This window comes from Rattus rattus, chromosome 9, assembly GCF_011064425.1.
Source record: "Rattus rattus isolate New Zealand chromosome 9, Rrattus_CSIRO_v1, whole genome shotgun sequence".
In the NCBI taxonomy this organism is placed as follows: Eukaryota; Metazoa; Chordata; class Mammalia; order Rodentia; family Muridae; genus Rattus; species Rattus rattus.
This window is the reverse complement of record NC_046162.1, coordinates 36,333,324-36,361,267: the sequence shown is the minus strand read 5'-3', so window position 1 is coordinate 36,361,267 and position 27,944 is coordinate 36,333,324. Positions and strand designations below refer to the sequence as shown.

Here is a 27,944-nt window from a genome sequence, read left to right as displayed (position 1 = left end):
GTGCGTCACTCAGGCCCCTGCCCCGCCCCCGCCGCGCCGCGCCTCCGAGCCGGGACGGCGGGGCGGGCCTTACGGCCCAGGCCCTTGCCCAGAGCCCGCCCCGGCCTCAGGCCCTATGTAAGGTTGGCGGTGGCGGAGTCTGAGGCGTCGGTGGGAACTCACGAGCCTCGCACCCAGAGGCCCTCAGCGCCCGGTCTCCCGCTCTGCGGTATCCCCAGATCCCCGGACGGGTGCTGTGGGAGGCTGAGGACGGCATGCGGGACTACGACGAAGTGACCGCCTTCCTGGGCGAATGGGGGCCCTTCCAGCGCCTCATTTTCTTCCTGCTCAGCTCCAGCATCATCCCCAATGGCTTCAATGGTATGTCTATCGTGTTCCTGGCGGGGACCCCGGAGCACCGTTGCCTTGTGCCTCACACCGTGAACTTGAGCAGCGCGTGGCGCAACCACAGTATCCCGTTGGAGACGAAGGACGGACGACAGGTGCCTCAGAGCTGCCGCCGCTACCGACTGGCCACCATCGCCAACTTCTCTGCGCTGGGGCTGGAGCCGGGACGGGACGTGGACCTGGAGCAGCTGGAGCAAGAGAACTGCCTGGATGGCTGGGAGTACAACAAGGACGTCTTCCTGGCCACCATCGTGACAGAGGTAGGTGGCAGCCCCCTGTCAGGGTCTGGTGACATCGCGGGCGACGGTTGTAGCCCTTCGTTCAACGCACAGGATCCCTGGTGATGAACATCCTCCAGTCAGGTGGCCCAGGAACATTTTATGAGATGACTTCTAGTCACAGTACACCCCTCGGTGTACAAGTGTCAGGCTGGCCGTCCGTCCGTAGGGGTCGCATTGAAGATAGAGTCCCCAAGGTACTATCCCTAGGAGATTCCCTGAGGCCCTGAATGGTGGGACTTTTTCAAGATACTGATGTGATTCAGAGGGGTGGAATTAGGACTCCTCCAGCGAAGAGGTTACGGTTTTAGCCTCTGTTCAGAAAGGAAATACTCTTTGCAGAACTTTTTAAAGTTAAAGAAACATGTCTTCCAGACTCTCTACCCTTTCTCTAGTTACTCTTCCTTCCCTCACCTATCCTCACCCCAAATGAAGTCTTGACATGCCCCAGGAGAAACTGTCTTCCATTTGTCCTCAATGGATTGTTACTTCTTAAGGATCCATGTGTCTTCACATCTATCCAGGGTGACTTGTTGGTATAGAGTCTTTTCCACAGTATTCTGAGACAAGATCACTGGAGAGTTAAGACATATAAACTCTGAAGAGCAATGGAAACCTAATTCCTCCTCCCCTCGCACTTTATTCTTGGGTGACTTTGATGCTTCTCAGTCACTCAGCTGAGGATGTGGCAGGCTGTTTAATGGTGCATGTGGATCTGTTTGGGGACTTGGGCACCAATTGTAATATCCTGCAGTCTCAGCAGTATTGAATATGCAGACAATGAAAAGAATCTTCTGTGATACCATTGGACAACTGGCTCATTGAGTGTCAGGAACTGAGATTGACCAGTTATGCTTTCTGGAGAAGATAGCTTCTTGGTGAGTTTAGCTCTTAGGTCTAAATCCAACAGCAAGAAATGGATCCAGGAGGATATATAGAAAGGAGCAGTACGGTTGGGGATTTAGCTCAGTGGTAGAGCGTTTGCCTAGCAAGTGCAAGGTCCTGGGTTCGGTCCTCAGCTCCAGAAAAAGAAGGAAGGAAGGAAGGAAGGAAGGAAGGAAGAAGAAAGAAGGAAAGAAAGAAAGAAAGAAGGAAAGAAAGAAGGAAAGAAGGAAAGAAAGAAAGAAAGAAAGAAAGAAAGAAAGAAAGAAAGAAAGAAAGAAAGAAAGAAAGAAAGCAAGCAAGCAAGCAAGCAAGCAAGCAAGCAAGCAGTAGGGACAAGCTAGGAGTACCTGTTTGGAATCTAAGCTTCCTGGAAGTAGAGACTGAGCTTCCCTCCTTATAGGGACCCTCAGGTATATTTTTCTTCAAGGGGTTGTCATCCTTCAAGAGTAGAGACTGAGAATATCCCCACAAGAGTTACTGCTTGTTTCCTTTGGGTGTTTGCAGTTAGTTGTGTCTAAAACCTGTGCTTACCTACTATGTAAGTAGTAAGAATGAAATCTGAGCTCCATTGGGGATTTTTAACTTAAGTGACATCATGCCAGGACCAGGCATCACTACCTAACAGATAAAAGGACTGATCAGTGCTAATCAGTGATGGAGCACTCTTTTAGTCTGAGCACTCAGGAGGCAGAGGCAGAGGCAGGAAGATCTCTATTGAATTAGAGGTCAGCCTGGTCTACAGAGTAAGTTCTAGGACAGCCAAGGCTACACAGGAAAATCCTGTTTTGAAAAACAAAACAACAAAAAGTATATTTACTGAGTTAGATAGCTGAGTGCTTTTGACCCATAAGTCCACAGAGAAGGGATTTTTCAACTGTTTCACATCTTGAGCTCCAAACTCGTAAGTGCTTGGAAGCAAGCTGGCAGAGGCTGCTGGAGTTGACACATCAATTCCTAAAATCTGCTATGGCAGCCCAAGGAAGGGGCAGTTGAAATCTGAAGCAGCTTCCTGTCATGTCTTTATTTTTTACCCTGACCTTGAGAGTGCTGGGCTCTCTCTAGTCATTTGCCCCTGCTTCACTGCCATCTTGCTTGCTGCCAAGGCTGAAAGCAGTCCTGTTCAGCTCCTAGAAGCTGACTGAGCAGCAAAAGTCCAGATTCTTTTGACCTACTGCATTACCAATGTCAGTGTTTATTTATTTTTTCAATGGATCTGGATGCTATTGAGCTGTCTTAGCAGTTTCGTAAGAGTTATATGCCCTTTCACCTACTTACAGGTCAGCAGTCTTTGCAGGAGGCAAGTTTAATACTTTACTTAGCTCTTTTCTTTGGGAATACTGGAATGCCTGTCTTGAAGTTCAAGGCTTGTCCACTCAGATGAACAGACATTGTTGAAAGCTGCTGCATTAACACTCTGATGACTTTTTCCAAGATCTGTTTTCTTTCAACCCAGACCTAGTCTGCTGACAACTGCAACTCATCAGCAGCTCCCTGCCTGCTAAATGTCTCTAAACTTGCTCTCTGCCCCAAATCAAGGATAAAGGTCTTTTAAGTGCACTGTTAATTGAATTCCTCTTGTCTTTCTTTCTTTCTTTTGACAGAAGGCTGACTTTTTTTCCCTTTCAAGTTAAATTACATACAGAAAGTACTAAACTTGGCAATAGATTAGGTTTCTGTGTCTCCCTGAATCTTGACAGGATGCTGGATGAGGATGCTGGATGAGGAAGATCTTTTATCAGAACGTTTTTATTGAAGTGGTGAGTGAATAAATTATGAACCTTTCCAGAAGGCTTAAGAACTAACCGATAGACAAAAGAGACACTTGAGCTACCAGATTGGCTGGGAATGTTTAAGGGAAATGTGGTTCTCCACCCCACTGACTGCAGGTTGGCTCTGTGTGTGTCTAAAACCAGGCAGTGGGGTTGAACAAAAGAAAGAGACCCTTCTTGGGAGGTTAAAGAGCTTCTGTGTCCACGTTTCAGGAAAGCTTGGTGAACTACATGCCTGTAGACTGGTACCTCTTCTTGTTCCTTGCTCATCCCAGGCACACCTAGAATCCTAAGTTCCACCACATCATACTTCTGAATCCAGGACTACCCCTTCCTCTGAAAACCTGGGTGATTTCTTAGGTTTCTGGGTCACCTGCTCTGTGGTCTCAGTGGAAATTCAGCCAAGTTTTCTTTATAACTTTGTGGTGTCTATGACTTAGGACTCCTTCAGCTGCGGTCTGACATGGCTCTACATTGCTCTGTACCATGTCTCTTGCTTTCCATAAATCTCTTGCCTAGGCATTGACAGTTCTTCAAATCACTCTCTTTTGTTCAGTCTGTGTTTTCATCAGTCTTGTCTCTTGCCTAGACCATCTTGGAAAAATGGGAATTCCTCCCACTGTTATCCACAGCCCACCTGGATAAAAATTCCTAGCACCCTAGGTGGTTGGGCTGGCATGAGTCTGAGACACTTGGAGCCAGGACCTTGCCTGTGCTAGCCATCCACCCCCAACCCATCTGCATTCCCCTCCCTACCTCTCTCTCTCTCTCTCTCTCTCTCTCTCTCTCGCTCTGGAAAATCACAGACCTTCATTGCTTTGCAGCTGCATGGCAAACCAAAGTGGCTACTTGTGCATACACAGCTGTAGTAGAACACAGCTGACAGGAAGTAATCAAACTGAGACCTTCTCTTGCTCAGAACCATCACCCTGAGTCAGGGTTCTGATAGTGACACAAAGTCAGGAGTCACAGAACAAAGAAAAGACTTTATTCTAAAGATTGAGGTGTGAGGTTCATCTGGGCTTTGGGCAGCTAGGCCTGGTGCCTAAAACTATAGGAAATGATGATGTTGAAGACCCTTTTATCCATTGATCCCTTCACCATACATCCTATAGTTCCCAGGTCATTCCTTTGCTCAGGGCACTGTGGGCACAATAGAGGCTTTTATAGCAAATACTACTTCTCTTTTTCTGAGAGTCCTGAAGTAAAGATCCACTTTTTTTCTTTTTCTTTTTTTAATTCTGGAGATTGAGTCTTGCTGCATTGCCTTGGCTGAACACAAGTGTTCTTCCTGCCTCTAGTTCCTGAGTGATGGGACTACAACCTCTCACAGCTAGTATTCATCATTAATTATACTGGAAAGCAGAACAAAATGTTTTAGAAATAAATGCCTTCAGGACTAACTGATACCTGCCAGTATGCTTGGTCACTGATGCAAACACAGTTCGTACATTGCAGAGAAGACTTTTGCCTGTTGGGCACAAATCTTATCACTTTTCCAGGTAGTTCACCGATAGAACATGTAGTCTCTGGAGCCTATACTCCCCCTCTCCCGCCCCACTCCCTTTCTTCACATAGTTGAAACGCAATTCTCATTACAGATGAAGCCAAGAGTCATACTTCTTTGAGCTGGAGAGATGTCTAAGTGAGTAAGTGCTTGTTGCACAAGCATAAAGATCTGACATTGGATCCCAGCTCCCACATTAAAAGAAGAAAGGAAGGAAGGAAAGGATAGGGCTGGAGAGATTTCTAAGTGGAAGAAAGCACTTTGTGCTCATCTGAGTTCAATTTCTAGTACCTATGGGTGATTCACAACCGTTACTAGAGCTCCAGAGGATCCAACCAACACCTTCCATCGGCAGAGACAAGCATATACATGTGGCAGACACTTACATAAACACACACACACACACACACACAGCCATGCAGCCAGGCAATGGTGGAACACACCTTTAATCCCAACACTCAGGAGGCAAAGGCAGGCAGGTTTCTGAGTTCTGGGCCATCCTGGTTTACAGATTTGAGCTCCAGGGATAGCCAGCACTACACAGAGACTCCCAGTTAAAAGAGGTGGGGGTTGGGGGAAAGCAAGGCATGGCTACATTATTCAGTAAAAGACCCTGTCTTAAAGGAATAATGCAGGACACCCAACATGCTCCTCTAGTTTCTATGTATGTAGTCATACATTCATATATACACATGCAAACACATATATAACATATGCATTAAATAATAAATAAGATATGATACAATTTTTTAACCTTTTAAAAACGTCTCAATAGCTATTTCTTTAAACATTTTTTCTGCAAATACATTTTTATTTTATTTTTACTTTTGAAATTTTTTTAATTGGATTTTTTTTTTTTCCAAAGCTGGGGACCAGACCCAGGGCCTTGCACTTGTTAGGCAAGCGCTCTACCACTCAGCTAAATCATCAACTCCTTTATGGGATTTTTTTTATATTTATATTTCAAATGTTATCCTCTTTCTCCCATCTCCTATACCCTCTCCCCCCGAGCTGTTTTTTTAAAGATTTATTTTTACCTGTGTGAATGTTTTACATGCAGGCGTTTGAGGTATCACGTGCATGTGGAGGCCAAAAGAGTGCATGGGATCCTCTAGGGGGAAAAAAAACCAACTTAACAGATTGCTTGAGACATAAATGAAATAAAGAGTATATCTCAATGGACAGTTTGAAAATACTTGACAGCTATATTAATATACCCTTGAGCCTGTTACTGCTAGAGAGGCACATTTCTGACTAGACAAAAGTGCAGACCCTTGGTCATAGCTGTTCTAGAGTCTCCCAAGTTTGGTTCCCCTTACAGCTCTCCAGCCATGAAGCTTGACTCGTGGCCAAGTCCGTCATCCACCCACCAAGTAGAAGAGAAGACTGATGGTCTGGGCTTCCAGAGCTTTAGTTATAACTGAGTGGCCAGATGAGTACAGGAGTACTAGGTTCAAGGGTAAGCTCATTAAGCAGGAGTACTTAACTTTGACTATCCTCCCACCCCTCTAATAAAAATTCAGGCCAAGTCCAAATGCCTACTATATTAGATATGAAAGTTGATTCACCCTGTACTTTAGAGACATCTTATCATTCCTGACTCTACTCACAGGCTCCATGTGGCCACTAGGAAACAAGTATTAATGTGACCCATGTCTTAGCTAAGGTTTTACTGCTGTCAACAGACACCATGACCAAGGCAAGCCTTATAAAGACAGCATTTGATTGGGGCTGGCTTACAGGTTCATCAGTTCAGTCCATTATCAACAAGGCGGGAACATGGTGGCATCTACATCTTCATCTGAAGACTGCTAGCAAATACTGGCTTCCAGGCACTAGGATGAGGGTCTTAAAGCCCACACCTACTCTGACAAGGCCACACCTTTTAATAGTGACACTTCCAGGGCCAAGCGTATACAAACCATCACAACCAGGCATTTAGAGTTGCCAGGGACTGTCAGTGGTAGGTGACAGCATAGTTACTGCGTTGAGTTATCCTCTTACCCAAACTAAGGACAGGATAAATCAAGCAGGTAAGGTGAAAACCAGAAAGATGCTACCATGCCTACAGAGCAATTTGACCTGTTTTCACATGGAATCCGGCCTTGCAAGTATGTTTTGGAGACTTACTTAGGGCTACAACTTTAGGACTTGATTTTAGAATCTGTGTATATTTCCCTTTTCCTCCTCCTCTACTACCTCCTACTTCCTTTTTAAAGACATGGTCTGATGTAGCCCAGATTAACCTTGATCGTAACTTGTAGTTAAGGCTGACCTTAAACACTGACATTCTGATCCTTCTTCCCAGTTGCACGCATGAACTACCATACCTAGTTTGTGCAATGCTGGGGATTGAAGCCAGGGCTTCCTGGATGCTAAGCAAGCACTCTTCCAGCTCAGCTAAACCCAGCCTCTGAGTGGATTTTTGTCTACCTTGGATGTATCAGTTCCCAACCATCACATGGGACATGTTGATAAACAGCTTATAGCAACTTATCGTTCATGTCATCTTTGTTGTAGCAAAAGCAATATATTTTATCATATTTAAGAATGATAGTAGCATAATTCTGTCTATGACACAGAAGCTGCCTATCATTATTGGTTCCTTCAGCTTTAGGACCCCAACCATTCCCAGTCATGGTATTAGCAGCCATGTGTAGAACATTTTTTCCACCTACCAGCATGCACAAAAACCATCACTGACCAGAGATCAGTGTCAGGCTTGGTAGAATGCTGCCGCTTGCCCTTCTTCTCACCTTGAATTGAACCGTGACATGGGAGCCTACTCTATGAAAGACAAGATGGAGAGGGAAAGACCAACTGCTTTCTCTGCATTCCTGCTCAGGTGAGTCATTGCATAGATCATTGAGCTCCTATAGTCAGAACATTAAGGGATGTAGAGTATGCCAGTTCATTTTCCAAGAAGCCTTAAATTTCAGAAAAGTAATGAGTGATGCATCCCTTTGCTCCTCCTACAGTGGGACCTGGTGTGTAAGGATGACTGGAAAGCCCCACTCACCACCTCCTTGTTTTTCGTGGGTGTGCTCTTAGGCTCCTTCATTTCGGGACAGCTCTCAGACAGGTAAGGTGTCCAGCACTGGTCAAGGAGTATATACCTGGACTTGACTTCAAATGATGATGTTCTCTTAGCCCAGGGCCATTTGTTTCAGAAGCAGCACTATGTCTAGCATAGACTCCATATCAAGTAAAATGGGCCAACAACCTCCCACATCATTTCATAATCTTTGCTGAACAGAGAAAGACTAATCTTCCCAAGGAGATTAAAGAATTCTCCTATCCCTGAGAAAGGGAGAGGTTGACACATGTGTACATGCACTGTACTGTAGAACATTAAGCAGTACCATGGTGGCCACCTCTGTATTCTGAAGGTAGGATTCTGGCTCTGAACAAGGTAAGAGAAGATAGAGATCTCACTAGTCAGTAGTGCTACATCATAACTGTAATGATGTACTCTGACGCCCCTCTGCTAAATGGCTGAGGGTATAGCACTTACTGTATGACCAAAAGAATGAACGGTATTTGTTACAAGCATGGCATTGTACAATTTTAAAGCCTTATCTAAAGTCCATTAATGGCTTAGAGAGTCAAAAAAACCCTTGAAATTCAAGTAGCGGGTGGTGGTGCATATCTCTAATACTACTACTCAGATGGCTGAGACCAGAGGATTGAGAGTTCAAGGCCAACTTGAAATACTTCGGGAGAATCTGTCTCAGCAACCAAAGGCAACAATAAAAATAGAGATTGTCTATGAGGGTTTATTGTCTTTATTGTCTTTATTGTTACTTCATCAAGAACTGTGAAGTTCTCAGAAGGTCCATTATGCTAAGTCCCTTTAGTTAGAGCTTTGGGATCTATCATGACAGCTGAGGTCAGCAGAGAGCACTTGGCCATGGTGGCACTGATAGGATACTCCTAGACACAGGAGATCCAGGTTCTCAACTTATGGGTCGAAACCCCTGTCAGAGGGGTAATTACAGTTCTTAACAGTAGCAATATTACAGTTATGACATAGTATCAGAAGAGTCTTATGCTTGGGGTTAGTCTTAGTTAGGGTTTCCATTGTAACGAAGAGACACCATGACCAAGGCAACTTTTATAAAGGACACCATTTAATTGGCTGGCTTAAGAGTTTCAGAGATTTGGTCCACTATCATGGCAGGAAGCATGGCAGCATCCAGGCAGACATAGTATTAGATAGAGAAAGAACCAAGAATTCTACATCTTGATCAGAAGGCAACCAGTAGAAACTGTCTCTTCCTCACTGGGAGGAGAGATTGAGCACTAGTAGCCCTCAAAGCCCACCCCGACAATGACACATTTCCTCCAACAAGGACTTACCTATTCTGACAAGGACATATCTCCTAATAGTGTCTTTCCCTGTGGGACAAGCATTCAAACACACGTCTGTTGGGGGCCAAACCTATTCAAACTGCTGCAGGGGGTCACCATAACATGAGAAACTGTATTGAAGGGTCCCAGCATTAGGAAGGCTGAGAACCTCTGCAGTAGAGGGTGCTGCAGCATCCTCCTGGCCAGCTAGGAAGCTCACAGAGAAGTCCAGGCTGAGACAGAATGTCATCTTGCCTGGGAAGCAAAGCATACTCTGTCACATACTCTCGGAGCTGTATGATTTCATGTGTACATCTACGGATCATTCTCACATCATTTCTCAAAGTTTTTTGGTTATTTTCTTAATTTTTATTTTTTTGTGTATGAGGAAGAGGTGTATAAGCAACAAAATATATTTGCAGGTTCGGGAACAGCTTTTACATTAGTTCCAAGGATCCACTAGAGCATCAGGCTTGTATAGCGAACATTTTGTCTACTGAGCTATCTTTCTGGCCCTTCTAATATTCATTCATTCATTCATTCATTTAAGCCAGGTTGGCATTAAACGTATGGCAGTCCTCCTGTCTCACTTTCCTGATGCTAGAATTACAAGGATGTACACTACTCTCAGCTAATGAAAACTTACAAACTGCATATCTCATTAGATTTATTTTTCAAAAGTCACTTAGTGATTAAATATAAAATACTGAACTGCTACAGGGTACACTACAGACATCACTAAGATGTCATGTCTAGTGGCACACTGCTTTAGTACCAGTACTCAGGAAGCAGAAGATGCAGGTAATTCTCTGAGTTTGAAAATAGTCTGGTATATACAGAGCTACACAGAAAAACCCTGTTTCCAAAAAAATATTAAAAAAAAAATTTTTTTTTTTTTGGTTCTTTTTTTCGGAGCTGGGGATAGAACCCAGGGCCTTGCGCTTCCTAGGCAAGCGCTCTACCACTGAGCTAAGTCCCCAACCCCTTAAAAAATTTTTAAATACAGATGTCATGTCAGGAGCCTGTGACCATGATTGCAAGTTTTGGCTGAGCCTGAGGCCCCTCCCTGTTGGGAATGACACTTCTCTTAATCTAGTAACAAGCATTGATTGATTGCTCTTGTCTATTTAGCAAATATGTAGTATGTGCCAGGCACTGTTCCAAGTACAGCACACCTTAAAAACCAAATAGGTGACCATATCTTCACCCCCTGTGACAGGAACTGTTATTCCCACTTTGTAAGTGGGGCAAGTAAAACACTGTGACTAATTTATGTGCCAGGGTATGTGGTTGGCAAGTGGTAGTTTCTACTGAGGCCCAGGGCTCCTTGCTCCTCTGGCTTTCTGGACTATCTCTGCTCATCCAGAACGCGCCTTTACAGAGCAGATAGATGGATTCAACTTACTGAAGAAGCGATTATTTTCCTTGGCCATGGGAAATGATACCAGGGAAGGTCAGAGTGCCATGAAAGTGTCCATCAGGGGTCAGGAGGATTTACTGGGAAGCAAAGCATGAGCTGAAAGTTGAAAGATGAGTAGACATTTGGTGTCAAAGCGGTGGAGAGAAGAAGGGCGCTCTGGGCAGGAAAACCCATCATGTGTTAAAGTCTAGACCAGAGGCTTAGGAACAGAAAAAAGTCCACTGTGGTTGAGGTCTGGAAACTCAGATGGAGACAAGGACCACGAAGCAGGCAGAGGCCAGAGCTGATGGGCAAACGTGGCTTAGCTCAGATCACAGTGAAGCATTTGGATTGGAGAAGTGAGGAGCCTTGAGAGTTGGTTTTTAAACCAGAGTGTGACTATCAGACATGCATTTTGAAAAAGGATTTGATAGGATTGTATTGATGGAAGGAAAATGAGAGGAATCAATTCTCTCTCTCTCTCTCTCTCTCTCTCTCTCTCTCTCTCTCTCTCTCTCTCTCTCTCTCTCTGTGTGTGTGTGTGTGTTGTGTTGTGTTTTTCAAGACGGGGTTTCTCTGTGTGTCCCTGGCTGTCCTAGAACTCGCCCTGTAGAGCATGCTGGCCTCAAACTCACAGATTCACCTGTCTCTTAACAAAAGCATGTGTCAATAGTCAAATACTTCACCTGAGCTACGTTTCTTGCTCCCTGCCTCAAACTTTTCAGAAAAGGTCTTTTAACACATTCCATCACCCTTCTGCAGGGAAGGCTTTAGTATGCTCATGAATTTGTTTTTTTATTGTTTGTTTGAGAGTAAAGACTTTAGTGTGGAAATGAGGAGGGACCTTAAAGGGACCAATTAGGAGCTTTTTGGTGGTTCATAAAAGGATGATAGGGGATGAGCATAGGACCAAGGCTGCTAGAGATGGGGAGATGAGGTAGTGAAGTCTGGAGGACTTGCTGCCTGGTCAAGTAGGGGGTAAGGAGGGAAATGCTCTGACCTTCATAATAAATTATTATAGCCTTTAATAACAAACACAAAGAACTACATTTGCAGAGAAAATATTGAATGTTATTGAATTCAGGGTGATTGTAAGACCTCTGATTGGAGAGGTTTGGGGTATCGTTGGATGTATGGATGCTCCACGAGACCTTCCAGTATGTATAATGCAGGGAAAGGGCAAACCAGGCTAAGAGGTCCTCCAGGTAGAGGTGAGGAATTCAAGTGTAGAATGAGCACTGTATCTCAAAGGAATTGAACAATGTCAAAAGCAAGGAAGAAGGGAGTTGGGGATTTAGCTCAGTGGTAGAGCGCTTGCTTAGCAACCGCAAGGCCCTGGGTTCGGTCCCCAGCTCCGAAAAAAAAGAAAAAAAAAAAAAAAGCAAGGAAGAAGGTATACCACGTTGGGTGTAGAAACTTTGCCAGTTGTATCCTAGGTTAAATAGATCTTTATGAGTCAGCTTAAGAACCTGTTTACCATGCAATAGAACACCATGATCACAGAGCAAAGTGTAGAATTTCCACATTAAAAGTGTTTATGCTTAAAGAAACAATAAAAACAAAATTCCTGGGTATACTAAGGATTAACTTCCCTGCAGAGGGTAATAGAATGTGTTAAAAGACCTTTTCTGAAAAATTTTGAGGCAGGGAGCAAGGGATGTGGCTCAGGCCATGAAGTATTTGACTATCTGCATGAAACCCTATGTTTGATCTACACACCACATAATCCATGTGTGGTGGTGCACACCTGCAATCCTAGCACTTAGAAGATGGAGGCAGGAGGATTAGAAATTTATGGTCATGCTCTATTACATAGTGACTTAGAGGCCAGCCTGGGATAAATGAAATCTGCCCCAACACCATCTCTGAGTGTGTGTGTGTGTGATAGCTTTTGCACTGAAATCTCTTTTCAGTGAGTTTCTTTAGCCTGTAAATGAAACACTAAAAGTACTGTGTTCAGACTGTACTCCTTGTTTGCAGCTCCCAGCACCACCCTCAAGCCTGTCTGCACACCCAGAGAAGTACTAGGGCTTATGAGATGGACAGCTCACTGCTATTCAGTACCAGGTTGAAAACCAAACCAGAGAACTAACTGTTGGGGCAATAGATTTATGCCTTCAGCTTGTTGTGTAGAGAATCAGCAGTAACTTTTTGTATGGGACAAATGTAAAGCTTTCTTCCCAGCATATTCCTGTCTAAATTCAAGTGAAATTAAAATGATTTTACATTGTTACACCTTTTATGTGACATTACTAAGCTAGCTTTCTGGATTATGAGAGGCACAACACAGAGAATAAGTAGACTGGTATTTCCTGGTTTTGTAAATATGTGTGTTTGCTATTTTATTGCCAGTCTTAAAAAGTGACCGGACCAGGTCTGTGAGTGGGAGACATTGCTCTGAGTAAAGCTCAACCACCTGAGTTCTGTCATCAGGACCCACATGGTAGGAGGAGAGAACCAACCCCAGCAAGTTGTCCTCTGACTACCACATGCACTCCTCTAGTTCACATGCACCCCACCCTCCTACACCTCCCACCAAATTACTTTCCATTCCGTCATTGTCACAGTTCAACCAAAATGAAGGTGGCCTGAGAACAACTGCAAGTCAGGTAGGAGAACTTCAAGGCCTCAGAAGCCCATCCAGTGTTTGCCCATCCAAGTTAGCACCCATGAGTAACCACTTCCGTGTCAGTGCCAATCATAATCGGTAGAGGGATAGTTCAAAGCAACAAACCCTGAAGCCTAAAACTGCCCTGAATCACAAAGAGAAACTTCAAACTCTGAATCCTGAACCTGGGGAATTAGCACAGTGAAGGGCTGCCCCACAACCATGAAGTTCCATACTCAGTCCCCAGCACCCAGCACCCATGTAATATCAGGGTGGCATGGCATGCCTTTATTGTCCCAGTGACTGAAGGACAGGAGCAGCAGGCTCCCTGGAGATTATTGGCAGTCACCCTAGCCTAGGAGTGAGTTCTAGATGCCCGTGAGAAACCTGTCTTAAAATGGTGTTCTGCATAATAACACCGAGATTGACCTCTGGCCTCCACATGCATATACACACATGTGCACAGGAGAACACACACTCACACATATGCACATACATGCACATGTACACACACACACACACACACACACACACACACACACACACACACACACACACACACACACACAAGGAAAGCCTCCAAAAAGAGATTCTCACTGTAAGGAAGGATGTAAAGAAAGTAGAAAGCTATGTCCCGGGAAGGGATTGATGCATGCTTTGATAGCACTCAGGAAAACTGCAACACGTTAGTCAGAACAGATACCTAGAACACCAGAGAAAGCATTATGTCAGGTGTATCAAAGAGTGCTTCCCAAAGAGATCAGTGTGTGAGTCTGCATGGACTTAGGAGAAGGCCCACCATGTAGACGGTGCATGTGAATGTATTCTCCAGAAAGAACCATGACCAAAAGAAAACAAGCGTGCTAACTTGGCAAAGACAGCAGCAGTCTACGCTGTAGGTGATGGTGCCAGTCTTCTGCTCCTCTGCTGCCTTTGTGCAGTTGCCCGTAATCTATCCTATAATATACAGTTTTGAGTGCTGGGTCTTCTTTTTGCAGTTGCTTTTGTTTCCATTTCATTTGTGTGGAAATTTAACCCAGGACCTTGTGTGTGCTCAGCATGCACTTGCCTCTGAGCTGTACCCATCTCCTCTGGGTACTTTTTTTTTTTTTTTTTTTTTTTTTGGAGCTGGGGACCAACCCAGGGCCTTGCGCATGCTAGGCAAGCGCCCTACCACTGAGCTAAATCCCCAACCCCTTCCTCTGGGTACTTTGACGTACAAGTATTGTTTTCTATAATTCACTATGCTGTAGATGTCACATTTGCATAATTTCCAATATTTATGTTGGAACTTTTCAGTAAATGAAGAAATGTACTTTATGAACATCTAAACTTGTGAAATATAAAAATTTCTCTAGATCCTTGTGCAATCGATGGAAGGGTTTTTTTGTTTGTTTGTTTCTTTCTTGGATTTTGTTGTTATGTTTTGTTTAAGTTTATCTCATCAGTTAAATTGGAGGCTGAAAAGAAAACCTGCTGTTCCTGTAGAGAACCGGGATTTGATTCCTAATTACAGATTCCCACCTCTAGCCTCAGTTCCAAGGGATCTGATGTTCTCCTCTAGCCTCTGAGGTCACCAGGCATGCATATGATGCCCAGACACACCTGCAGGCAAGAATACCTATACACATAAAATTAATTTTTTCAAAATTATGCTTTCAGCATTTTGATGCTTTGAAATTTTAGTTTCAACATTCAAGATTATGGAGTTCCAGAAATTGTCTTTTGATTTTATTGTTCAAACTCCTTTTTTGTGTAATTACTGTTTGTAGGGGTGGGGAGGATAGTTTTTTCATTCATATATTTATTAAAAATGTGTTTCTACTATGTAGCCCTATTTGGCTTGGAATACCTACCTTTGTCTCTCAAGTGCTAGAATTGAAGGAATTTGCCACCACAATAGACCACTCTTCAAATATAAATTTTGTCTTGTCCATTTACAAACTTTAGTATCTTGGGACTATAGAAATGGCTTAGCAATTAAGAGTACTGGCTGTTCTTGCAAAAGACATAGATTCAGATACTAGCACATACATGACAGCTTATAACCATCTGTATCTCTCTAGTTTCAGGAGCAGGGATGTATATACACCAGCACTAGGTGCATATACATGCACATAAAATAATGAAATTATTGTATTTCATTAATTTAATTTAATAAATTTTAGTCTAATTTTTTTTTCTTTTTTTTCGGAGCTGGGGACTGAACCCAGGGCCTTGCGCTTGCTAGGCAAGCGCTCTACCACAGAGCTAAATCCCCAACCCCAATTTTAGTCTAATTTATTCTGGGGTTTTCCCCTTTACCTTTTCTTTGCCTTGAGGTTTATCTATTAAAGAACCCTGAGCAGTTTCATTGTAGAATTTCCCACACCAGGTCTGGGTGATCTTATATGCCTAAGCTTCTTTATTCTGTGCAGAAAGACAGCATATTCATAGGCTCAGGTCAGGGTCAGTCTCTGACAAGGTTATAGGAGAGTATCACATGGTTGTCAGTCACTCACACGGTGCCTGTGTCAGTTCATGAGGTGCTGTACTGTGGTGACACAGAATTTTTTTCTCTTTTTACTCAGTATTTTCATCACTTACAGAAAACATTCTTCCTCTACATGTATTTCAAGTTATTCATATCATTGATAGAGGGAAGTCAGGATAAGTGACCAGTCTTCATTGACTAAGAATTACGTTTTATCTGCTTTAAAAACTTATTATGAACATGTGGATTTACACATAACAAATGTCTTTCCATCCCCTGCAGTCATTAGCCCCATTGTGGCACTGCCATTGAGGTAGCCTGAGTTTCCAGACTACACATTCATCCTGGAAAGTATGGAATTCAATGTTCGCATGGAGAGGGAGAGGGAGGGAACTACCCTGGTGCCAGTCCCTGTGTCGGGAGACAGCCCCTCTGTGGAGCCAGTGGCTGCTGCCTCTCCCAGCTGCTTCTCTGTGACCCTCCTTTCCTCTCCAGGTTTGGTCGCAAGAATGTGCTGTTTTTGACCATGGGCATGCAGACTGGCTTCAGCTTCCTGCAGCTCTTCTCTGTGAACTTCGAGATGTTTACAGTGCTTTTTGTCCTTGTTGGCATGGGTCAGATCTCCAACTACGTGGCAGCATTTGTCCTGGGTATGGACATCAGGTTGGAGTTGAGTACTTAATCCTGTGTTTCACTTTACTGGAGACAAGTTGTGATGTCCCTCACTAGAATTCCCTAGTAAATAAACCTACTTCATCACATGGGAAGTTGAGCCTGACAAGGGTTCTGACTTCTGTTGTCCTGTTCTTCTGGCCTCTGACTTGTGGCCTCTTGGCATTATTAGTACTTCAGTCATTAACTAGGATTCCCTTTTTAAAGGCTTGCATGGAAAGAAGGAGGCACACCAAGGGGAGATGGGCCATGATGGGCAGGCTCCCCAGGAAAGGGATGCTGCAGAGCATTGCTGCCTATCAGTGTCTGCCCAGGAGAGTGAGTTGAGCAGTCCAGTTCAGGTTTGGGTCAGAGTCTACCCTTCAGTGCTATGACTTAGACAAGCCACCTTGTTCCCACTGGAAAGCTTCTAGTCTCCCTGTTTAAAAGAGCCTTGCTCTAACCAATCAGATCACTGGGTTCCTTTGGCTGTATACTGGGAAGGATGATTATTTTCTTTTCTCAGTTACTAGAACATTTTTTCTACAAAGGATAATAGTTAGCATGTGTGGCTTTAGTGGTGATTTTGCCTTTGGTTAATTCTTCCTTGCGTAAGGATTTACAGGGGTGTAACACTCTTTAGCATGTGTCTGAGGGTGGTGATGATGTTTTCATAAGAGAACTGTTGCCTAGGGACCTCAGAGAAATACCCCAGGAGCAAATCAGAGCAGACTTAGTCAGTTCAGATGTAGCCCCTCCCAGAGACTCTGAACACACAGCTACTTCTGGCTCCCTCTTGTCTCTATGTTAAAAATGATATCACAGAAGATTTATAGGAAATAACCCTGATTAATGATTAACTTGACTCTTCCTTGTTTTGAACAGGAACAGAAATTCTTTCCAAGTCAATTCGAATTATATTCGCCACCTTAGGAGTTTGCATATTTTATGCATTTGGCTTCATGGTGCTGCCTCTGTTTGCATACTTCATCAGAGACTGGAGGATGCTGCTGCTTGCGCTCACTGTACCAGGGGTGCTGTGTGGGGCTCTCTGGTGGTAAGTGTGGCCCTGGCCCTTGGGCTGCCTACCCTGGGGGTGGCTTCTGTATCATGTCCAGTAGAGGGCAGCAGTAGGCCTAAAATTTCAATTCTAGATCCCACAAAAGGGGGGTGCATATTATTTATGTCAGTTCACAAAATCTCCCCATACTCAGAAAAGTCAAAAGAACACAGAATCCCAAGACATTAGCAGGCATTTCCTCTGCCCTGTTCTATGTTGAACTAAGAATTTGCTGCAAAAAAAAAAAAAAAAAAAAAAAAAAAAAAAAAGAATTTGCTGCAAGCAGATAGAGACCAGCCAAACCTCTGGGAAGTCCACAGGTCCCAGCAAGACCTAGACTATAGCTGCTTGATGCTGAGGCCCCAGAACAGGGGGTGTTGGAAAGTAAAAGAGGGAGGCTCCACATTGGGCTTCCTCCAGTGGCTGTGCAGAGGAAGGCAGGTCCAGCTGTGCTGCCACAGAGGAAGATTGGGCAGGGAAAGCAACAGCTATTCCAAGCCAAGAATGGATCCTGGCAGGTAGACTAGACTAAGGTGAGATCCTCATCCCCTTAGAGCATCCTGGAGAGAATGGGAGCAGAAAAAACAATGTATCATGGCTCCTGGTTATGAGAGGAGAGAGGGCTGCCTGGTCACAAGCATAAGGAAAATACTCACCAGTCTCCGGCCCTAATAACAAGGCTGTTTTGTGTAGAGAGACCGACAAGTCTATTGAGTAAATCAGAGGTGGAGTAGGAAGAAGTGGATGTTAAGTGATCTCTGCAGAAGATCCTGTGCCTCTCGGGGACAGAGTAGAATAGAGCAGGATCTAGGTGGGCCTGACTCTCAGGAGAAGCCAGGCATCAGGAGCCCATCTTGTACCTGTCTCCTTAAAGCCCAGAAGGGGGGCAGATGCCAGCCAGAGTGGGGATCCCCGTGGGATGTACAGGAGGATGCTTCAGGGTTTGCTCATTCCACTCAGTGCTCACACCTCAGGTAGTTACTGGACCATCTCTATTTCTGCCTTATGAATACTGGATATTCCACGCTCCTGCCTCTCTGTTTGAAACCTCACTTCCCATATGCATTTGAGCCATGTCCAGTCTCTAGAGAGCAGAAGGCCTCACTAGATTGCGCTGTACTTCCAGGTTCATCCCTGAGTCCCCCCGATGGCTCATTTCTCAAGGCCGAGTTAAAGAGGCAGAGGTGATCATCCGCAAAGCTGCCAAATTCAATGGGATTGTTGCGCCTTCCACTATCTTCGATCCAAGTGAGGTAAACAGCATGTGGAAGCCACTGGGGAGGCTCCCACTGACTGTTTGAGGTCAGCAGCATGCAGCACAGCTCACAGGAACTTAGCCCTTGCGTTCCCTAAGCCATGGGCACCCCTAAGGCAAGGGTTGTTAAAATGTAGAAGTTGGAGGAACAGAGGGATGGATGATGCAGTCTGTAAAGTGCTCGACACACAAGCATCAGGGCCCAAGTTCAGATCCCCAACAACAGACTGAAAAACAGGCATGGCTGAGTGTGGCTGTAATCCCAGTACTGGGGAAGCAGAGACAGCAGGACCCCTGGGGCTTACTGGACAGAAGGACAACCAGTCAATGAGAAACATTGCAAGTCAAATTGCAGCTCTCTCTCTCTCTCTCTCTCTCTCTCTCTCTCTCTCTCTCTCTCTCTCTCTCCTCTCTCTCTCTCGGTAGTCATATTTTTTAATCATTCCTTTTTCTTCCTTCTTTTTTTTTTTTTTTTTTTTTTTTTTGAGATGGGAGTTCTGAGTGTAGCTCTAACTCTCCTGGAACTGACACTGTAGACCAGATTGGCCTCAAACTCCAAGGTCTGCCTGCCTCCGCTGCCCTAGTGCAGAAATTAAAGGTATATGCCACAACCACCTTCCCCCAACACTCCGTTTTAGATAGGATCTCACTACGTAACTCTGTGTAGTCTGTCTAGGTTGGCCTCAAACTCACAGAAACTTGACTGTCTCTGCCCCTCAAGTGTTCAGATTAAAATGATATGCGACCATTCCTGGCTTAATTATTTTTTTAATAGTAAACACCCTTCATGAGAAAGAGGTTTTCATCCACTCCAGTATTTTGAGAAGTTGTTTCTTATGCCTCAGAGATTGTCATCTGAATTTAATCAGAACAGTGGTAGATTTACAATCAGCAGTGTTCTGTCTCTGTTCACTCAACTCGTTGTTACCCATCATCCTAGAGCCTGGTTCTTTCTGATGGCCACTTCTCTTCTCCCTTCTTCCATACTCTAAGGCCACAACTTTTTGTAGTCCTGGTTTTTGCTTCCTGTTCCCTTTTCCAAACTCATGAGGTTGACACTGCAGATGCTGGCAGATAGGCTCTGGGTTTGTCTCTTATATGAGAAGAAAGGGACTGGTTGAAGGGGCAGCTGCCTGCAGCCGTGCTGCAGTGTGAGCAGCAGACATGATTGAGATGCTCTAGGCAGGATGAGGACTTACAGCTTGAGCTGCAGGAGATGGAGCCATTGTTAAGAGCAGACAAGAACCAAGAGCTCTGCTAGCATCTCCCTGAAGCGATAGCTGTCACTCAGCCTTCTCCAGAAGGGCTCTGAAGCACAGAAGGCAGTGCTGAGGGCATTTTAAGTCAGATGGCTTTGGTGACATTTAAGTAAAGGGTTAGTCTGGGTGAATCTATAAGCCTCCCTGGCATCACTAAGAAAATGTAGTTGTTTCAGAGGATTCTTTGAGTCCCAAGTTGACCTTTTGCTAAACTGGTGAGCTGGTAGAAACAAGCTCCCAAGCTGGGTTAGCTAAGAAAGCAACAGCAGTATGTTTAGACATGTGGTTTAGTGATGGCCTTGGCTTTGTCGAATCTCATAGGAAGTTAATCTGGGTGAAGGGTGGGTCAGTTTTCCTGTTTTTCAATTTGTTTTTTTTTTTTTTTTCCTCTTGGAAATAGACCAGTAACAACATAGCATGAGGACTCCCAACATCCATTCTACTTACATATCAGCTCAGAAAAATTGACAGCCACTTTTTTTTCTCTCTGACCAAGAGAGTTAGGAGTCAGCCTTACTTAGGCAACTTCAAGGCATCCTTGGGAAGTGACAGTGAGTGAGGATGGGCAGGTTGATGCACGAGGCAACTGTCAGCTTGGGCCTCTGCCTTTGCTGTCCTTTCTTTTTCAAAACCTCTTTCTCATTTACTCTAGTTTGTCCTTGAGTAAGGCTGCAGGGACCTTGGACATTCCCTTGAGTCATTGTACTACTGTCTTTTCAAGGAAGAACCTTGGAACTCTTGAGAAGTAGATATCGAAAGTGATGGGGGCTAGGTGTGTGTCTGTAGGAGGCCCGTCTTCAACCTGTTCTCCTTCCAGAACCACTATTTTCTTCCTGCAGTTACAAGACTTAAATTCCAAGAAGCCTCAGTCGCACCACATTTATGATCTGGTCCGAACACGAAATATCAGGATCATCACCATCATGTCCATAATCCTGTGGTGCGTAAGTGAGACTGCCTGAACCACACCCACTCTCAGGACTCTTGTCTACAGACACGCTTCAGACCAAAGCTGAAGCCTCTGTCATCACATGACACAAGGGTTCTTCCTTGGGATGGATGGCAGCCATGGGGACATAACAGTTTTTAATGTAATGGAAACCCAGAAAAGGAGAAAATAATCATGGCGGCTGTTTGAGATCTTGGGATCCCACAAGGGATCCCACAGGTCCTTCCTTAGTTGTCCTGTCCCTTTTCCCCACTCCTTCAGTAGATTATCTGTGGTAAATAGGAAGGAACTGACAGAAATTCTACTGTGCTCATGGAGACAGAAGGAGCGGCCCTACATTGGGGCCACATTGTCTGCCATTTACACATACCCTACACGGCCCACGGCCGCATGCCTGGCTGTTCCTTTTAAAAAGTTCTCTGTTGATGACACATACTCTGTCTGGGACAGTTGGGGGTTTAAAGAAGGGTCTCAGTGAAGACACTTTATCCTTTATGCTCAAGAGGCTGCTAAGAGCTTTCTGGAAACACAGTGGGATATGGCCCTTCTGGGATGTCCATAGACTGTACTGAAGTCAGTGCTATGGCCTGGATGTCCTGTCCAGGTGTCCTCTGACAAGGTGTTGCACACTTATCAGAAAGGAATCTATGATTCCTGGGGAGGAACAAGGATATCTGCATAGCCCCTGCCAGACCCTTGGGACATTGGAGATCCTGAGTGGTTCTACTGGATGAGTGGTGGTCAGACGGTGAAAGGGTAGACTTCCCCTCAGATCCCTCCTAATGGACTCAGCCAGCTTTGCAGAAAGAAGCCAGTTTACTTTCTGGTTTGGAGTGAGCCTCGGCCTGAGTCACCCTTCTCCAAGGAATTGTCCAGGAATCCTCACAGGCAATGCAGCACCCATGAATCCACCTCAGGAACAGGATCTGCTTGGAGACTATACCCCAGATTTCTAGCCTGAGTTACCCCACTTAGTTTGAATCTCCCACACTCTCCCACTCTTCTGGAGTTTCCTGGTGCTTATGAGCCTCGTCTCTTTCTTCACAATAGCAGCTGTGTTTCAACATGTTCGTGATTTAAAGATGGTCTATATAGGTCATCAATGAAGAACACCTACTAGTATCAGAGCCAGGCATGGGGTGGTCGGAAAAACAGTGAGGCCTCAACATTGAGAGCTCCCCCTCCTAGAACACATGAGGGTTCCTGGGAACCCTTTCTTGGCAGATCACAGTCTATTGACAATCCTTCTCCAGATGTTTGTGCTCTATTTCCCTTCATGCCCCGCTCCTCTCACACCTACGCAGTCCATTACTCATTCCCTGGTCCACCTTACACTGCTGCTCGGAGAACACGTGCGGCAGAGCACTGGGTTCCAAATGCTTCAGAGGAGAATGTTAATGTTGTAGTACAGGTTGGGATTTTTCCCCCAGTGGCTAAGTCAGTATGAATTATGTAGGCTCTTGGTAAGACACATTCTTTGTGGAACGTTCTGAAGATGCACTGGCAAAGGGTATATACACTCCTCATTGTGGCCGGGGAGACTTAGCTTTTGTGCTGTGGAGTAAGGCACAGGGTGGAGTCTGCTACTGCCTGCCCTCCCATTCCCTGCACCAAGGGCAGTTCAGAACTTGTCAGGATGGAAGTTTGTTGAGGTGTGTGGGTCTGGAGAGGTGGATGTTGCTTCTCTAGATCTCTTCTGTACTCTCTTTCAGGCTGACCATATCAGTGGGCTACTTCGGACTTTCTCTTGACACTCCTAACTTGCATGGGGACATCTATATGAACTGCTTCCTACTGGCAGCTGTTGAAGTCCCCGCCTATGTGTTGGCCTGGCTGTTGCTACAGCACCTACCCCGGCGGTATTCTATCTCTGCTGCCCTCTTCCTGGGTGGCAGTGTCCTTCTCTTCATACAGCTGGTACCTTCAGGTATGGACCAGCATTTGTTTACAGATGTGAATTTTCTGTGTTTCCCTTTCTTGAACCAGGCTATTAATGGCGTGAAGAAAGTAAAGACCGTTACACATGTGCTGCATGTATACAGTGCTCACTTAAAAATCAAGAGATGGTGTCACAAAACGACAGTGTTCTTCATGGCCTGGGCTTTGTTTGGTGGGAAGAAAGCATTGGGCTGTTGATTAATTAAGCCATAGGCCCAAGTTAATATATTCATATATATTTTCCTCTCTAGCATAAAGAGAAAAGAGAGTCATCCCACTAGTTCTGTCTTATTACTTATTCAAGCAATAGCTGGAGTGGGTCTGCATGTAGTCTGTTTCTAGTGGAGAAGAAAAGTTAGATGTGAACAGAAATAAAGGAAATTCAACTCATCTAAAGAGCAGTCATGGGTAGCACCCTGAACAAGAGGCACAGAACACCGTGAGAGTGTCAGAATATTTCAGAAGTTGATAGAGAAAACAGACCAAGGCATAGTGAGTCATACCTGTGATCCTAGCATAAGAGGAGGATGTAGGAGAATCAGAAGTTCAGGGTCATCCATAGCCCTCAGGGAATCTGGGGCCAACCTAGGTTACATGAGATCTTAGTAAAACAAAGAAGAAGAATAAATAAAAGCAGAGTTTTGACAGGTATTGAGCCCCCGTGTGCTTCAGGATAACAAAAAGAAAGAAAAGAAAGTTCTCAGAGGCTGTGGACAGGACTTTGTTGGTAAAACTGCCTTAGAATAGCACTAGTGATCAGGAAGAACCCTTTTGGACAACTTGTATAACAGAATACAGGCTTTATTTGTCTGTAACATGCCAGAATCATTCATGCCCCTTTGGTTTGGGAACCTCTGGTAGTTACTTTGGGGTCTGTGACACTGGGACCTTTCACAGGACTACACCATTATGTGGCAGAAGGAACCTAGGAGCGGCTCTCACCTGAGCTCAGAGTGATCTGTGGGACACTTTGTTATACCCATTAGGAGGTGAAGTCAATTAGAGGGTCATCCCCAAGTTCAGATGGTTTTATTACACTTATTTATTTGGAGAAGGGAGACATGTTTCCAGCACACATGTAAAGGTCAGAGGACACCTTGCAGGAAGTGGGAAGTGTTGGATCTCTCCTTCCAGGGTGCAGTTCCTGGGGATGAAACTCAAGTTTTAGGCTTGGCTGAAAGCTCTGTTGCCCACTGGGCCACCGCGAAAGCCCAGATCTATGAACTCCTTGAGTAGACTGCACACACGACCTGAGTTAGAACTGACCTCCCCCATTCACACACAAGTCCTGAGTTAGATGCACCGTGCCCTCAGTGTGAGGACCAGGTGAAGCAGCTCACTTTAACACGGATTAAGGTAGGTGGGCTAGGCCGATAGGGCGCTTATGTCTGTGCCTCCGGGTTGAGGGACATGTACCCTCACATGAAGTGCCCTGTCTCCTTTACTGATCTCCTTTGAGGAATCTTAGCCATAGTGTTTTCTTCCAACAGGAACTTACAGAAACTGACCAACCCTCGCCACCCCAAATCAGGGAGAAAAGGGAAGAGAACGCCTCAAGGCAACCCTTACACTGATGCTCTTGACTGTGCTAACTTTGTCTCTACAGAATTGTTTTACTTGTCCACTGCCCTGGTGATGGTGGGCAAGTTTGGAATCACCTCTGCCTATTCCATGGTCTATGTGTACACAGCCGAGCTGTACCCCACTGTGGTCAGAAACATGGGTGTGGGGGTCAGCTCCACAGCATCCCGCCTTGGCAGCATCTTGTCTCCCTACTTTGTCTACCTTGGTAAGTTCCACAGTGCACTCGAGCGATGGGACAGAAACTCTAAGTAGCCTTAATGTGAGCTGGAGAACAAGCACCCAGGTTAGCAGGATGCTTCAGTTCCTGGATCCCTGACTGGAGAAGGTTCCTTTGCAAGTGTAGTGTGGAGAAGGCCCTCATTTGCAAATGGAAAACAGCTCACAGAGCAGCTAGATGGGAATGAGAAAGTGTGGGAGTTTCTACTTCAGTCTCCCCAGACCTTCCATCACAAAGTACAATTTCTTTATCATGCTTTAGGGAGCTAATGTGCTTTACTGGAGGAATATCATTTTAGAGTTAGGAACATGAAGAGAATCCTGTCCATTCAAGAGATCTGATAGACAGACAGTTGCCATGACTTAAACACTTCATTCATTCAGTGTATCTGTGGAGGTCAGAGACCAATTTAGGGAGTCATTTCTTTTCTTCTACCATGTGTATCCTGGGGATGAAACCCCAGACTCCACGCTTAGCAGCAAGTATTTTAAGCAGCTGAGCCATCTCCCTGGCCCTCAGTTTACTTTCCAAGACAATAGTTGACTAAGTTGTACGAGCTGGGCTTGAACTTGCTCTGCAGCCCCAGCAGCCCTTGAACTTTTGCTCCTCTTGCCTCAGCTGACTGGGTGGCATACAGGCCTGCCTGGCACCCTTGACAGGGTGTTGTATGCCCTGTAAAGATGTGCCTTTTGACATTTTATGTAGCAGGACACCAATCTCTATGGTTCAGAGAAGTCCTCCCTCCTGGCAGGGCTCCTCCTCTGCATAGCTCCAGCTCAGGAGAGGACTCGCCAGTGTCCAGAGAGCAGCAAGTCCTTTGCAAGCTCCATGGCTCTACTTAGGCGGCCCCTGGTCTAACCTGAGTGCAAATAGACTGTGACCGATCTGCAGAGGTGGAAATTTGTTCCTGTCCTGGACAAGCCCCTTGTGTTGCCTGGAAAGCCTGCAGCTGTCCTGTCTCTGTTCCCCTAGACCTCTCTCTCGTCCAGTATAAACACTGCTGGACCTCGGGCACATGTGTTCCAGGTCTGGGTTCTGACTCTGTAGATGCCAGACTCACTCCGGCAGCCCAGGCTTTAGGAAGCACTGGAGCCAACAGGACAGCAAGCCCTCTCTAGAGTCCTGAGAGAATGAAGGACCCAACTAAGACCAAGTCTCACTGTAACCTGGGTCCTCTGCTCAACCACAGGTGCCTATGATCGCTTCCTGCCTTATATCCTCATGGGAAGTCTGACCATCCTGACAGCTATCCTCACCTTGTTCTTCCCAGAGAGCTTTGGTGCCCCTCTCCCGGACACCATTGACCAGATGCTCAGGGTCAAAGGGTAAGAGACCTCACTCCTAACAAGGATTCATCGGGTCTGGTCTGGCCTGGCCGGTCTTAGGGGTCTGTTCCTTAAAGCATTGCTCCCTGAATACTCTGTCTCACAATACTTGGACTGCCTTAACTGGTGCTGTCTCTGGCAAAGGCCTGATACTGAGTGACAGGTGTCCTTGTGAATGAATGCCCATGAAAGCAGCAGCTCTGACCCAGGGCAGAGACCAAGACAAACATCAACACTTGCCTTTGGTTTGGTTTTGTTTCTCTCCCCATCTGGTTTACCTGTTTTGATACTGACAGGTATCTTTTTGAAGTTTGTTACTAACATTTGTTTTCCTTGTCTCAATAGAATAAAACAATGGCAAATCCAAAGCCAAACAAGGACGCAAAAAGATGGTGAAGAAAGCCCAACGGTCCTAAAGAGCACAGCCTTCTAACACCCTGTCCAGAAGGTGAAAAACTGAAAGGAAACCTGCATGTAGTCAGAAATGCTCTCAGCCACTCAGGGCTTTCTGTTCTGTTGACCTTGTGTCTCACATGCTCACGGATGGGGCATCTGTCCTGGAGAGCCACCTTCCTCCAGGGCCACCAAGGCTAACCACACACAGCTTGCACATCCCATCACAGTGTGGACTGGGGCCTCCCAGAGAAGTTACTGAGTCTCTTGAAGCAGTGGGACTTGGAAGACTGAGAAACATCTGCTAGACGTGCTTTGTTATCCTGTAAGACCTGATAGTCACAGACAGAACAGCAGGTCTGTTTCCCCTCCTTTCCCTAACTGAAGAACTTACAGGGAAGGAATAAAAGTGACTCAGTGGTGGTGTGCTTGTCTAGGATGCACCAGAAGGAAACAAAAATTTCTTTTCAGAAAATAAGTGATTCCATGGGGAGTTTGATTTCTCATCTTACCTAAGTTAACCAAAATCCTGTGATCATTTTAACCCACAACAGAAGAACACAAGACCAAGGGAACCTAAAGGAAACTGAGGTGAGGCTGGTACAGAAAGCAGACAGTGTGTGGACTGTGGCTGCTCGGTCCCTCAGCCAGCTGTGCTGTGTGTGTCTGGTCAGGGTCCTGCCTTGCCCAGACCCTGTGAGAAACCTACTGTTGAGGCCAGGCTTGGCCTCCACTGCTGTGTAAATCACAACTCAGGCTGCCAGACACTTGGCTGTGTCTTGAGGGAAATGTATGGATAACAGAGTGTCCCTTCTTCCAGCACTGTCCTGGGAGTTTGTCATCTGCTGTTGTGTCTCAGGCTATTTGTCCTTTAGCAGAAACTTGGGAACTGCCTGTGTTTCCCAGCTCAGGGTTACCCTGGCTGGTGTGCAGTTGCCAACATACATGGCCTTCCCAGTCTTAGCCACTAGAGCGGCTCTGAGTGCCAAAAATACTAACACCATGCTTCTTCCTTTTACGATGCGTAATCATGAGGAAAATCACAAGAAAGAAATGTAAATTGTGTTCACAGTCTCTCAGAGTCGCTGGCTGCAGTCACATCGGTGGGGATTTCGTGTCCAGTGATTGTCTTCTCTTCTGATTATGTTGCCATGGTGCTCCGAAAGCACACGCTTCACGCTCTTAAAATGCAAAACAAACACAAAAACCCGTATTTTGTGAAAGCTACTGAAGTGCCTTGGGCAAGGATATGGTTTTAATAAACTGATTTTTTTTAAATAATAGCAACTGACTGCAGTCTTCATTCCTGGAATTCAATGAGTTCTTGCCACACCAGCACGCAGCTCTTCTGTAGGCTAATTGTAGCAGTGGTTTGAAGTTAAAATCTAACTCATTCTGTACAGTAGGTATCTACTTAATACTAACCTCATTCCACTAGCCTGGTACACTTAGCCTGGTCTCCCTGGAAACAGCCTAAGCACAGAGCTTCTGCACAGTTACATATTTTACATAAATGACTCTGAGGAGCAGGAATACAGAACAGGGAAGGAGGGAGACCCAGTATCAGGATGCCTTCTTGGGGAGGACAGCACTAAGGAAAGAGCCCTACAGTGCCATGAGCCTCTGAGAAAGCCTGGGAAATCCATCCCCAAACCAT

The 27,944-nt window shown here is 45.3% G+C and overlaps 1 protein-coding gene across 3 annotated transcripts; it reads left to right on the top strand.

Moving 5' to 3' along the window:
* The first annotated feature begins 36 nt into the window (after positions 1–36).
* On the top strand, positions 37–27,570 carry LOC116910614 (solute carrier family 22 member 5). 3 transcript variants are annotated; one of them, XM_032914560.1, is made up of 10 exons: positions 37–647; positions 7,805–7,908; positions 16,152–16,306; positions 17,193–17,364; positions 18,494–18,620; positions 20,721–20,821; positions 22,543–22,757; positions 24,375–24,557; positions 25,759–25,894; positions 26,240–27,570. In XM_032914560.1, the coding sequence occupies exons 1-10, from the start codon at positions 255–257 to the stop codon at positions 26,325–26,327; spliced, it is 1,674 nt and encodes a 557-aa protein (XP_032770451.1). In that variant the 5' UTR covers positions 37–254; the 3' UTR covers positions 26,328–27,570. The 3 variants fall into 3 exon arrangements, with proteins under 3 accessions (XP_032770451.1, XP_032770453.1, XP_032770452.1); XM_032914562.1 differs by lacking the exons at positions 37–647; positions 16,152–16,306 and having other exon boundaries at positions 7,835–7,908; XM_032914561.1 differs by lacking the exons at positions 37–647; positions 7,805–7,908 and having other exon boundaries at positions 16,247–16,325.
* Positions 27,571–27,944: the final 374 nt, after the last annotated feature.